General features: G+C 37.5%; 1 protein-coding gene across 3 annotated transcripts; it reads left to right on the top strand.

Annotated features, from left to right (window-relative positions):
- The first annotated feature begins 1,888 nt into the window (after positions 1-1,888).
- On the top strand, positions 1,889-11,167 carry LOC115735156 (E3 ubiquitin-protein ligase RFWD3). 3 transcript variants are annotated; one of them, XM_048271142.1, is made up of 14 exons: positions 1,889-2,367; positions 2,576-2,759; positions 2,853-2,942; positions 3,026-3,070; positions 3,372-3,494; positions 3,983-4,079; positions 4,156-4,214; positions 6,247-6,357; positions 6,439-6,578; positions 6,665-6,704; positions 8,161-8,223; positions 8,304-8,491; positions 9,841-10,338; positions 10,488-11,167. In XM_048271142.1, exons 1-13 carry the CDS (start codon positions 1,949-1,951, stop codon positions 10,331-10,333), a joined length of 2,052 nt encoding a protein of 683 aa, XP_048127099.1. In that variant the 5' UTR covers positions 1,889-1,948; the 3' UTR covers positions 10,334-10,338; positions 10,488-11,167. The 3 variants fall into 3 exon arrangements, with proteins under 3 accessions (XP_048127099.1, XP_048127100.1, XP_030522128.2); XM_048271143.1 differs by having other exon boundaries at positions 11,094-11,167; XM_030666268.2 differs by having other exon boundaries at positions 2,684-2,759.
- Positions 11,168-14,069: the final 2,902 nt, after the last annotated feature.

Here is a 14,069-nt window from a genome sequence, read left to right on the forward strand (position 1 = left end):
TAATGTCACGAAAAACATGGAACTGGTATATTCATGATAAGTTCATTCAAAAGTCATTTTTTTATCATCAAAAATTTCAAATTGGTTAGTTGATGGGTATAATAGTTTAGGATTTTTATCATCGGTTTGTTACAGAAGTATTAATTTGGAGTTTTTTATGGTATTAAATCAATTTAACAGAAACTAACGAATGGTAAATTTATTACGGGTGTATCGGTTTAAGGTTTTTGATAGTCAAAACTTAGTTTGGGATAATTTGTCATAATTATACCAGTTTAGAGTTTTTTGTGATAAAAAAAATTAGTTTAGGGTAAATTTATCACATACATAATAATTTAGAGTTTTTCGTGGTATTAACCCCACAACTTAATGGCCAAGTTTATTGTTACTGACTTAAGTAGTTATAGTTTGACCAAAAAAAGAAAAAGAAAAAGAAAAAGAAAAAGAAAAAGAAGAGACTTAAGAAATTATCGGGAAAATTACTAAAAAAATCCTCAACCTATTGCAATTGTGTCAATTCGGTTCTCAACTTTTTTTGGCCAATTGGATTCTAAATCTTTTACAATTTTATGAGTTCAGTCCATTTGGCTAGTCGGCGTTGACGGGGCAAATTTTTTAATAAGATTATATATTTTTTGAATTATTATTTTTAATTTTTTTGTTTAGGGTTTAGGGCCTGCAGGAGGTCGCCGGCCACCATCTCAAATCAAATAAATTATCCTTTGGATTTGACAAGAGTCTAAAACATTAGTGCGGAACTATTAGCAATTAATATGAGACAGAATTCCGTTTGTTTCATGGAATAAAAAGACGATTTAGAAAATGTATTTCAAAAAATGATTGATGATATCATTAGTGAATGAAAAATATTTTCACCAAACATAACAATTATGCCCGAACAAGTTTATAGATGGTAAAAATATTTTTTATGCATTCATTTTTATAGACATTGCAAACCACCATTTTTTAATATTAAATTATGAATTTTTCATCAAACAAACACACCTTGAAGATCTATAAAATGAAAAAAATATATCCAAATCTTGAGTAATGAAATCCCTCAAACATAGCCATGTAGCCATTGCACCGCACTAGAGTTTTCTATGCGAAGTAGCACTGATACTAACACATGACACGACACGCCGATACGTCATTTATCAAAAAATAGAAAATTTCGATACGTTGGGATACTTTATGTATTAAATGTAAATTTTTATATAATTATCATGTTTATATAAAAATATCGGTGTTGGGTTTCTTCTTCTTCTTCTTCTTCTATTAGGGATTCACGATTAGTTTTTTTTTTTTTTTGGCTAGTAGTGTATATTAGTTTTGGGTTAGCTAGGTATATGACTTAATTATATATATATTTTTGAGAAATTTATATTTTGACTCCTAATTTATTAAAAATGCTTAAAATTGATCTCATGTGTGTCGAAATGGGGTGTCGGGATGCTTGACTCGCGTGCCATTGGTATTTCTGGCACATGTCGAAGAATGTCGGGAGAGTGTCGGATATAATACGGAGGTCTCCGAATAGTGTCGTTGCTTCATAGTTTCTACATCACATCCTTGCAATCTCCAACAAGTTTGAGTTGGAATTAGAGGCACTCAATCAAAAAGAAGTTATGCATGTTCAAAAATTTATTTAGACAGGTAAAAAAAAATTCTAACGACTCAATTGGTAAACCAATGTCGATGGCCGTTAATTCAATGAATCGCTGTTTTGATGACAATTAGTTGGTGATTTTCTTTTGCAGTAAAATTTAAGGAGCAACTAGCAAGCGTAAGGTCCCTCATAAAAAGGGTCGGGTCGAGTCGGGTCGGTTCGGGTCGGGTCAGTAGCATAGATCCTGGTCGTGGGAAAGTAAAGAAATCACTGTTTTTTGGCGGTTCACTCAATTTCTCCCTCCCAAAGCCGCTCTTCGTCTCGCTTGCTCGCTCTCTCATGGCGGACATCGATGAAAGTTACAGGGAGTACCTCCAGAGTCTCCAAGACCCGGGACCCTTTATGCTAGAGGCTGCGGCAGGCCCCGAAGACGGAGGAGCAGATGAAGAAGAAGACGACGAGGACGAAACCGAAGATGACCAGGACGGTGTCGAGTACATTGGTTCGCAGACGGTTGACGTCGCCGACGACGACGAAGATGCCACGGTATCTGCTCAAGCGCGATTGGGCGAAGAAGAAGAACCTAGAGATGAACGGCTGGGAGAAGTAGTAGGAGGAGGAGAGGCGTGTTCTCCGGGTGGATTTGGGGCCGGCGGTGCCGATTCTGAGGCGAGCCAGTCGAAGCGGGGCGAGATCGACGGTCTCTTCTGCCCTATATGCATGGAAGCTTGGACCGACGACGGTGGTCATCAAATGTGGTCCGTTGTCTACATCCTCACTCTTTCCAGTCTATCAAAAACTCAATTACTTGACAAGCACCATTTTTGTTGTGTCATAGGAGATATATAGTTGTTGGAGTAGTTGTTCTATAAGCTTCTGCGCTCGTAAAATATGTGCAACGTTTGGGATTTGACTGTCTTCATTGTTGAGTTCTCTGATAAATGACATGTCCCGTTGATAGAGCAGCATAAATGGAGGCACATTCGTTAGTAAAGGCCATGGCCTGTTTGGAATGTGCGAAACGTTTTCGCTAATGCTTTGTGTCTATATTTTGTTATGTTTCACTGAGTGCAGTTGTCTTCCTTGTGGCCACATTTATGGCATGTCTTGCATCAAGAGATGGTTAAAGCAAAGGGGGAACTCGGGCAAGGTTTTCACTATTCCTTTTGTTTGTAAATGTTCTCTGATTAGTTGGGGCTCTTTACTTCATATGCTTATGCTTGTTCTTCTATCTCTCTTTTAGTGTCCTCAATGCAACAATAAGTGCAAGTTGAAGGATGTGAGGAAACTTTTTGCATCACGCCTTGTAACAGTAGATGAGGAGTCACAGAAGGTAGTCTGAATCCCAGAGCTGTTGACGTGCATAGAAGGATGAAAATGAGCTTACTTTCAAATGACAAGCCGTTTTGTTTGCAGAAAATCCGATTCCTTGAGGCCAAATGTGCCTCTCTCGAGAAGAAGGTAGAGATGATCGCTTGAAAATTCTAAGTTAGATAATTGCATTGCAGGGTATGCTTGCTTGTCACTGTTCGTAATTCTCACAACTAAAGTAACCAAAATGTTCAATTTTCTTTTGTGTTTTTTTTGGTCTGGTTTTGATTCTATGAGTTCTATCTTTGCTTGGACAAAACAAAATTATAATTTAGGGATTTCTTCTTGGCAATTATATATGGGCTCTCTTAACTATTGGATTAGGCTAATTTGTTTCTGTTTGTTCGATTCTCATAGTGCGGAACTGCATTTTTCACACTTACATCTACAGGTAGCTGGTTGGCATATGAAAGAGGTTGAATGGAAAAGGCAAGTAAAAAAATGGCGTAAGCATGTGAACGAATTTGAAAGGAGAGAATCTCAGCTGAATGAGAGACTTGATCGTCTTAAGGAGGTAGGCTTAACCCACATTCATGTTGTGATTTCAATTTGTTTAGGTATAGGCTTTCATTTAGCCTTAGCAGGTATTATGGTGAGTGATACTTCTTGGGCGACTTATGAAGTTCTACTATCTTGCTCCATGGGCATTCACTATTTTTGAAGTGTATAATTTGAAGGCCATTCATAGTCAGAGGTTCAAAATAATTTCTATGATTTTGGGAGCATGAGGTTTTTGAACTGTTCTAATTTCTTGGTCATCGTTTGATGACACTTTTAAGTGCTTCTATTGTGTTTCGGCAAGGATGCCTGTGGCGTTGTGCACGTCCTCTGCACAATTTTTTGGACTCTTTGTTGCTAATTAGCTGGAGCATCAGCAGTGCCATTAAGTGAAGTATTATGAAAATAATGATGTATTTCTCGTGATAAGAAATCCATAATCTCACACTAACTTGTACGCTATACTGAAGTTTTGCTTTGGTTTTCTATTTGTCGGCTCTATAGAGGGAAACTGATCTAGAGCGCTTCCATGAAGTTTTGAATAGAGGGCAATTTGGATCTGCTGAAGCTGTTGCAATATGGCAGGGACGATCAACATCTGGTATAAATGAAAACGCTTCCCATTTGAGAAGTTGTCTTGCTCATGGAAAAGTAATCTGATGGCTTATATCCTGTAGGTCATGAATGGGGATCTAGGTTTCCTGGTGGAGAATCCTCTAGCAATTTTGGAACACAGGTTCAGCTTTATACATTCATTTTGGTTTTGTTTTGTGCTCAAGGTTGAATACGTGCCTCATTGGAAGCTTTTGGATTGCATATGTAGATGAACAAATTTACTTAAGTGGACCTCTAATGTGGTAATTGTGGGGGATAAGAACTAGTTGCTTGTGTAGCTACAGAAAAGGTAGTCCTTTCAGTGCTAACTTGCATTTTGACCTTGAAAGGCAAAATTTGGTGAAATGATGTGCAATTAAAAGTACAGGGTAAGAACAATGGTGAGTTGGACTCTACATGCATCTCACAAGACTTAAACATATTAGAAGGAAGTACAGAATGCAATTATGAATGTCAATCTACGTAAAAAGGGACAAAAAAGAGAATTCCACCTAGAAAGGGAGGTTGTTGGTGGTAGAATGGATTTTCCTTGAAAAGCAATTTGGAAAATAAGGGTTCCTACTAGAGTTTCTTTTTTTGCTTGGGAAGCAACTTGGGAACAAATCCTTACTTTACATAACCTACAACAAAGAGGCAAAAGAACTAGTTAATCGGTGTTTCCTTGGCAAAAAGGAGGCAAAGTGCATGCAGCATCTCCTCCTTCATTGTTCTTTTGTGAGAATGGCTTGGACAGTTGCCTATGCTTGCACTGGGTTACCTTGGGTTACTGGAGGTTCCATCAAGCCAAAAATTTGGACTTGGCAGGGAATTCGTTTACTGCGCAACAAGAAAATAAGGATTACCTCAATTCCTGTCTCTGTTTTTTGTTTAATTTTAAAGGAGCGGAACAAGAGAGCTTTGTATGGAGAGGAACCTTCGGTTTCTATTTCTATTTTTTTGAGAATTGGCTCAAAATTATAGGCTTTTGGTATGGTGGAAACTTGCATCTGGATGTAAAAGCCTTGGTTGACATAGTCGATGATTATCTTGTATTTGAGCTCCCTTATGGTTGTGGGAGCTGTTTGTGCATGGCTTTAGCTTTTTGGGCTCTTTCTGTATGTGGGTTTGCACTCCCTTGGTGCCCTATTCGTTGAAATTTTTATATATCAAAAGAAGAATACCACCTGGAAAGGACTTGAGAATCTTTCTATATAGTAGATTATGTGTCCAGATAAACTAATTTATGTGTTGGCATGACTGCCAGAAAATATTGAAAGATATGTGGAAGGTTATTTGCTTAGGTGGGAGAATTCATTAAAATATTACTCTTTTGTTTTCTACGACTAGAGAGTCTACTTTAGGCATATAAAATACCGAGGCTCATGAAAAACCCCACTGGATTCATGGACAGACAAGATAAAGTCAAATTTTGATTGTTTTTAGGCCTTCTCTTTAGATTGAGTCTTTTAACTTGCTTGATATTTTTATGTGCAATTTGATTCTTGCATCCCCTATTGTTGCTTGTGCCATTAAAATGTAGAAGTGACAATCTTCCCTATTTAGAGCTGATGTGAAAAAACAAATGAGAGAGAGAGAGAACCCAGATTTTGGTTGCCCAATGCACTGTTTGTGTGCTATTGGTGGTATTTTCTTTTTTCTTTTCTCCTATTTTTTAAGTATTTATCGATTGAGTATTTAATTAGAACATCATATGTCAAAGCAGAAAAAGATAGACCTCACTATACCATACTTGTGTTTGGTCACTATCATTTAACTGAGTCCACTCAGCATGGTCACTCAACATTTAAAGGAGCAAGTAATGGTAGGTCATGGAAAGATCAAATTGCAGAAATCAAGCATACAAGTTGAGAGGGTCAAATTATACTTAATCTAGAATTAAATGAGATGGGCTATTGATTCAGTATTGACCTTGAAGCTCTACTATCCTTAGAGGACAGTTAGATTGGAAGATTTATTATCACTATGCGCTCTAAAATTGCTAATATGGGTAATGGTGCCTGTGTGCTTTACTGTCTTGTTACTAGGTTTCAGACAGGCAATGCAATGCCGTGTGGAGCTGTATATGCACAAAACATGTTAACATATAACACATTCACTTTTCCAAAAGTCATGGTTTTGGATGGGATATTATCCTTGAAATTGGTGTTTTACAGACCGAGCTGCGAGTGGATGGTGCACGTCTATTTGATATATGTGCTTCAAGTCAAATGTTAATTATAGCACGAAGGCTATCCGGTATAGGGATAAGGGATGCGCTCACCAAGGTGAGATTTTCTGGACTTGGGCATGAGTAGCGAGTTTGTTTAGCATAAATACCAACTTCATATTTAAATGTAAATATGCAGATGAGTTTGATATATCCTCACGAAACTGAAGATATCATTCTCCCTTCCAGAATTAAAGCTGTTAGAGACCTGCATATCTCACCTTTTGATCGCAGTCTTGCAGTTTTTGCTTCATTGGGGAAGACATTATCAGTTCTCAGGTAGTGTTCTCAGTGGATGCTACTCTTTTTGTTTCTCCTTTGTTAGGCCTCCTTTTACAAATTTAATTGTGTTTCATCTCTTGTAGTCTTGAAAGCAACAACATCATCCTTGCTTATGACCTACCGGTACGCATATTGTCTCTAGCTATGGCCTGTTTTTTCTCCCTGTCCAGGTTATCAGACTTCTGGTCATCAATGTTTCTGTATATTTCACATTAGTGTGGCAATATTTGTGCAGAAATTTAGAAATGAAGTAAATGAGACCTTTAAATATTTGAAAGCACCATCCGAGGGATTAATCGTGATAGAGAAGAAAGATCTAGAAAATTGAGCTGTATATTGTATTGAGACACAAAGCCATAATAAATAGGTACAATGAAGCCTGATCTATGAGAAAACAATCCTAGAGAATAAACAACAATAATTCTAGAATATATACAGAATCAATAAAATATTCTAATCCTTACCAAAAAAAAAAATAAAATAAAATAAAATAAAATATTCTAACAACCCACCCATGGGTGGCTCGGTTGGTTATGGCGCAATTGAGATTGTGTGGTCGGGTGCACTGGTCTCGGGTTTGATTTTCCAGTTGAGCACCCGTGATTTAAGTGGGGGGCCATGGCGGTAGGTTACTGTGCTAGTCTTCCCCGAGGAATAGTCGAGGTGTGTGCAAGCTGGCTTGGACACCTCGGTTATAAAAATAAAAATGAAAAAAATAAAAAAAATAAAATATTCTAACAAATAGTATCTTCAATAGTCACTAGGAGGAGCATTGTTCAATTATTTTGGGCATATTTCTTGGTTTTCTTTCCTTGGAAGTGTTTCAACAATTGTAGTTTATTTTTTATATTTTAAAATATCAGCTACACTGCTTTTCTGTAAATTTTCGAGTGAATTTTGTTGTAAATGCATAATTTACGTTCTAAGGCATGCAAACATGTGTGCGCACTGACATGTACATGCATGTCTGCTCAGGTACATAATGATAAGCTCAGGTCAATATTATAGCCACTCTATAAGTTGGTTCTGGTTATCCTCCTGTCATGGAATGTTATCCTATTGATGCTTTGCTTCGTGTGATAAAAGCAAAAATTTGAACTGGTCCAGTTACTCGAGTCTGCAGTTGATGAACGTGGTTAGTTAAATGCAGTTAATATGCATAGGATCTACTTTAGGGCCCTAATTGTTTAGGCGTAGTATCTGTATGCATTCAAGTCCTCAATTTCTGTTGCTCGGGAAGCAGAAATCGAACTTCTGGACCAAATATTAACCATGACAGACCACTGATTCTGCTGAAAATACATCTGCAATTGAGTGTCTATAGTGTCGTGTAACCTAATTTAGTGCTTTTGCCAGTTGCAACTGTTCATGTTCCTGCCTTCCTCTGTAATTGGTTTCTACTTATTCCTTTGAAATGATGCATGGCTGGTCTGTGTCGTGCATTTCTCTATTTGGCATCTGAGTGCTCCTTTGCTCGTCGCGCTCTGCCCCCAATCCCTAACTTAAAGGCAGGGTATGTTTTGGGTTATAAGTGTTTAGACTTATTATACCTCAATGTGTCTTGACACTGCTCTTCCAGGCTGCTGCTTGGTCGTGTTCATGGGATCTCAATAATGCACATCATGTGTATGCAGGATTACAGGTCTGACTGCTCCTCTTCTTTCCTTTGTTTTTCAATATACATCAGATCATCTTCAGATTACTCTCTTGTCCATCTTGCAGAATGGAATGCTTCTGGTATTTGATATGCGCCAAACTCTGAAGCCTATGAAATCCCTGGAGGGCCTATCGTGCAACCCAATTCATTCCATTTACTCTCTTCTACATAAGGAGACTCACGGAGCTCGAACAATTTTAAGTGCTTCCTCAATTGGGTTATGTCTATGGAAAGTTGATTCTAGTGAAGGAAGGTTAGTTGTGGCGAACTTTCATAATTTTTTTTAAGGATTAGCATTCACACTTCAATATGATGCGGCAAGGATGGCAGAAACTCTTGTGAAAAAATTAGTTGCCATAATTTCAAGACATCATTGAAAAGAATAGAGATGATGCTTCTAAAGAATAAGAAAGTCATTACTTGTTTATTTTTTTGAGTGATAAGTCGTTCATGGTCCTTAGTTAAGTGTATTTTCAGAGAGAGCTCAATCTCGAAGTCCTCTTAGCAACCAGCATAACAGAGGCCTATGTCGCTCTTAACAGTGTATGAGGAAAACTGTTGACTGACTAACCATTGTCCAAATATGCCCATTACTATCACTGTGTTATGGGCCCTGACTGATGGACATTTTTGCATTTGTGATGTATGAAAACCTCTAAAAAGGGCTCTGATACCAATTTGATGTAGGGTTAACCTAACAAGGGGCTTTGATACCAATTGATATTGTTGGAGAGGTAATAGATAGCAAAAAGGAACAAAAACAGGGCTAGAATTGAGTTTAATTGGAGCTGGAACAGAGAAAACATATTCTAGGTTTTATAATACAGTGATATTAGCTGAATGATGAGAAATCTAATGAAGAAAGTGAGGTAAAGGCTTATTTATGCGATGGTTACAGACATAAGACAATCTCAATCTTTGATTTAACATAATAACTTCTAATCTCGACCATTGGAGCTCATTAAAAGTTATGACACTCACGTGACCACTTGCAGCTTAATAACTTAAAAAAAATACTAAAAAGAAGAATCATATGAACATACTAGAAGTATAATTATGCTTCTGCGCTGTTTGGGCTAATATAATTCTACTAAGGTTCAAATTCAATTTTTCCTCATTACTTATGAGGTGATGATCATTTCGATAAGTGTTCTTGTGATGCTCCTCAAGCAAAAAAAGCCATGTTGAATTGGGGTATTCACCTTGCAAAGGGGTTGCAGTGGCAATATCTCTTCCTCCCTGGTGCGCTTATTTCGGGGCTTGCACTGGCTAATATACATAGATAAGAATTACTGCTAATATTCTTTCCTATTTATTGTTGCTTTCTATATTTACATTGAGATAGAGATGGAGTGACATGCATTGGTCTTTATACTGTAATGAGATCCTTCATCTTTTCCTTTCTGATGATGCATTTAAGTTTGCATATGGCCTGTGAGCTTGACTTACTGTGATTTCTGGGATTTAACCTCAGAATTGTCTTTTCATAAAAGAAAAAGGTTACAACTTCACCTTTCCTTCGGCAATTAGTGTAAAAGTCGGCTTCCTCCATGTGTTGATTACTGAACGTCTTGTTTTTTTTTTTCTTTAATCTGTGTGAAGGCCCACTTTGGTATCTGAATCAGCAGATGGAGGAGTTTGTATATCCCTTGCTTATTGTCCGAGCAGTGATGATGTAGTTGCCACATACCGTCCCAAAGTGGAGATGTCTAAAGAGGTCACTACTTCTCAGCCTTTATCCACTCCTAGTTCTTCCCCTGTGGGGGGACAAGCAATTCGGGGCTATCACGTGCATTTTAGGAGAGCAGGAAGCTCTTATCAGAAGTTGGGTACTACTGGTGCAAATGTGAGTGATGTTCGCCTCCCCAGATCTGCAATTGTTGACCTGGAGAATCGCAATCGGCTTTTTGCTTCCGGTGATGAAGCGACCAATCAGTTGATCTTGCAAGAATTACCATCCTTTTCAGTTTCTCAGCAACTTAAACTGAAGAAGCATCCTTTCCGTGATGTCAAGTACATGAGCGCCATGAACCAAGGCTTGTTAAGTTGTTTAAGCGAGGACTCATTGCAGATTTTCAAAGCAATGCCTGCATGATAAAGGTAAATTATAGTTATTTCTCTGTTATTTTCCATTAGCACGTGGTTTGTGAACTGGTTTGGTTAGTTTGTCATGTTGAATAGAACTTGGCTCATAAAACTCTACATTATTGCCCGATCTATGGACATTTTTCTTTCTTAGTCTCATGCAGATGATCAAATCTAGGGGGATCCTTGTGGGTTTGGCTGCTCCAATCTGCAAATATTAATGTACTTCAGCTGTTTCTTTAGTGTTTTCCTCAGCAATCTGATTGGCTCGTCCATGACAGAGGGAAAAAGGGAAGATCTCAAATGTATGGTTCGATCAACCTGGTTTTAGTTTTTGCTATTGTGTTCGGTCCATAACTCCATGGGCAACGCTTGAATCACATGATTCAGAGAACCTTGCAAGCGATTTAATTTATATTCCACAATGTTAGATATCATCTTGGCGGTTACTGTTCTTACTTTTAATTGGGAAAGCACTACACTGTTCTGTTAGTAAAGTTGAGAATAAGGTATGTTCAGTTGAATACAATCGATAGTCTTTGTACGATACAATGAATACATTTAGCATGCGGACTGAAGTGTATTATGATGCTAGAAAAGTTGTAGAATCACCAGTGAATTGTCAGTTTATTATGCTAGCCGCATTTGCATAACTTTCAATGATCTCTTTCTTACAAATACCAAGTACATGATTAAGCAATCAAGCGATGATTCTACATTATCACCTTCCTCAGCATAAAAATTAACAGAGAGAATACGGTTTTGTGTGGGGGTGATCGATTTTGGAACCGGACCGAATGGGTCGGTTCCAGATATGTGGAATTGGAAACCAACCCTGTTGACCCTAAAAACGGCTTGGACAAGACCGGCTGGTTCTGGGCCAATTTTGGGTAACCCGGGAACCGGCATGGTATTTTTGCTTTCTTTGTTGGAGAAATTGCCCGGTTATTGTCAGGTGGAGGTTTCTTCGTGGGAACAGGCAATAAGAGATCTAGAAATGGCTCGTGCACAATAGACGAGTGCCCTCACTCGAAGACACAGCAAACGGTGCTTGATCGTCTGGCCCCAAAGGCACATAATAATTATGAGGGACTCCGTTCTCTTGGGCAAGTCTTATCTGTTGTTTCACGTCAAACTCTTCAATTGACAGCACGTCCAGTAAGCAACGAAGCAATTCATGATCGTCGGTTCCCGGGTGGGTGGATTTAGCACCCTAAACCGGAACTGAACCAGAATTTTCCGGTTTCAAATTATTGGAATTGGAAACCGGAATGATTATTGGGTTGATCCGAGATTGGTGCTCACCCGTAGTTATACTATCAAACTTGTTGGTAGCAAGAGTGTCAGACTTAATAAAAGAAAAAAATCTAATCCAAAAGCTTAAATAATTCGATAAAGAGGTTACGTATATGTGAGGTCTAACAATTAATGTAGGGCAACACTGCAACCATCCTCTGATTTGCAAATCGGATTGAAAAATGCACGAGAAATTGAAGAACTAGGAATTACATGAGAATTAAACTTTGAACTGGGCATGAAGATAGAAAGTCCAATCCAAAAGAATGCTACAGTGACGTGGAATACTTTGACAAAGTATTGTCACATACTAATGCTTAAATAATGGTTATACAAATCCTGATGCAATGAAGCTTTTAAGAGAGTTGCGATGAGATTAGAAACCTTACTAGGGCCAAACTCATAGCTTCCTAACTTTTTTCCATTGCACAAGCCAGAAAACCTAATGTCACGTTCGGTAGTTGGGATAAAATTCAGGATATCATAAGATTTATCTTATCTGTATTTGGTGCTTGCTCAAAGACAGAATCAAATCGGACATAGCCCTGATAACATTGTGAAAACGATTAATATTTGCACAATAGTCAAACGAAGGTAGAATGGAATAATAATACTCTGGCTTTGAAGAGAACCGCATAACTATCGAGTAAAAGTTGTCAAAGATACAGAGACGACGAGAGGCAAGAGAAAAATAAAAGGAAGTATCACCAAGAATAGACACTTAATTTTCTACCTATGGTTCGGGCGAAGTTGATTGGATATGTTGCTCCATCAAAATCTCGAACGAAGAGTACAATTGGCTCATCCTCATCAAGAGCTTTCTCTCATTATCCAATTTGTCCAAATCGAGTAGTCGAATCTTAAGACATCACATCTTTTAATCGACAACTTCCGACCGTGAGATGATGATGAGAATTTTACGACCTGACCTGATCGATTAATTCCACTCAGAAGACGAAGTCAATTAAGCTTTCAGACGCCGAAAGAATCACGACGGTCGGATATTAAACAGAAGAAAAAAAAAATCGTGAGTATTCATAAGTCTAGGGCGTGGGCTTTTTGTGAGTGCAAAAATCGAGTTAATCGGACGTGGACGAAAGAGATACGTACGGGTAAGTTTGGTCAAATTTGACTAGGAATTAAATGAATACCCTTTTTTTTTTCATAATTAATAAAAGAAAAAGGGTAACCAGCGCCCTAGTAAATAAATAGATTGTCCTAAAGTTGAAATTAATCTTTGGAAAAAAAAAGAAGAAGTTTGCAACTTTTTTCATTTATATATTAACAACAATGTTAAAGATACGTACTAACAAATTTATAAATAAAATTAATTTCGTTTTTTTTTTTGCTAAAAATATTCAAAAGAAAAAAAAAATCACATTGAAAGAAATTCGATACCCGGTGCAATCGCAATTCGGTCACCCAACATCTTTAATTCGTGATTATGATGGACACAAAAATAATACAATTTGTCTCTTTCTAATGTTTATGACATTTCAAATGAAGTTTTCATATCTCATTCCTCCCAAATAAGATAATTGTATTTCTTTTTTGTCTCGTTCTTAAGTAAAATTTATGCATTTTAAGCTGGACAATTTTGGACCAACGTCGTGTTTTAGTTTTGTTAAATTGCAAGTATACGAACTGGGAAAAAGATGTTGTGTATCGTGTAATATTTTTTGGCACATCTCTCAATTAGGATTGGATAAAGTAGTTCTCCATAGTCCCATGCAAAAAGCTCTCTTGTAAGATATCTGATTTTTGATAGAGTAACATGCGAAATTAATACTTTCTTTTTGTCCAAAAAAAAAAAAATGGATTTCATGCGAAATTAATAGTTGACAGCAACAGAAATTACCAGGTGAATATGTCCCAAAAGGATTTTGAACAATTTCTGATTGGTCCATACGGATTTCATAATCTAAATTGGTTCAATCAAACCACAATACAAACCTTGTCGAAAGGATTTCATGATTTTAAAGTCAATTGCATTCCATACGCGAGAACACCGTAATCTTCAAGAAATGCAAATGTATGCAGATTCATCACTTTTGACCTGCTTTATGTTTACCCTTTTGCTGAAGAAGTTACGTCTAGTCGCTCTACTCTGCATCGTCTTGCTCAAAATTTCTATATCCCCTCCCCAAATTGTCGCGAGAGCTCCAACTACAACAAAAATCAAATTTGCGCAACAGTTCACCGTCTCCGGCAAACGCTCCATCGTCGGCTGAAAATCAATTAATTTGCAAGTAAAGGAATCTCGAAAAAACTCTCTTAAGGCAAATGCCATAAGAATATTATTTTGCTTTTTTTTTTTTCTGCTTGCAATGATGTTTCGGGTGAACTCTTCAGACTCAATGAATCTGGAAAATCATCCATGGTAGTTTCTGTCGAATCAATTCAATGCCAAAGGCAAACTTGATACCACAAAGTAAGAGAAGTTAGAAAAT

This window comes from Rhodamnia argentea, chromosome 10, assembly GCF_020921035.1.
Source record: "Rhodamnia argentea isolate NSW1041297 chromosome 10, ASM2092103v1, whole genome shotgun sequence".
NCBI lineage: Eukaryota > Viridiplantae > Streptophyta > Magnoliopsida > Myrtales > Myrtaceae > Rhodamnia > Rhodamnia argentea.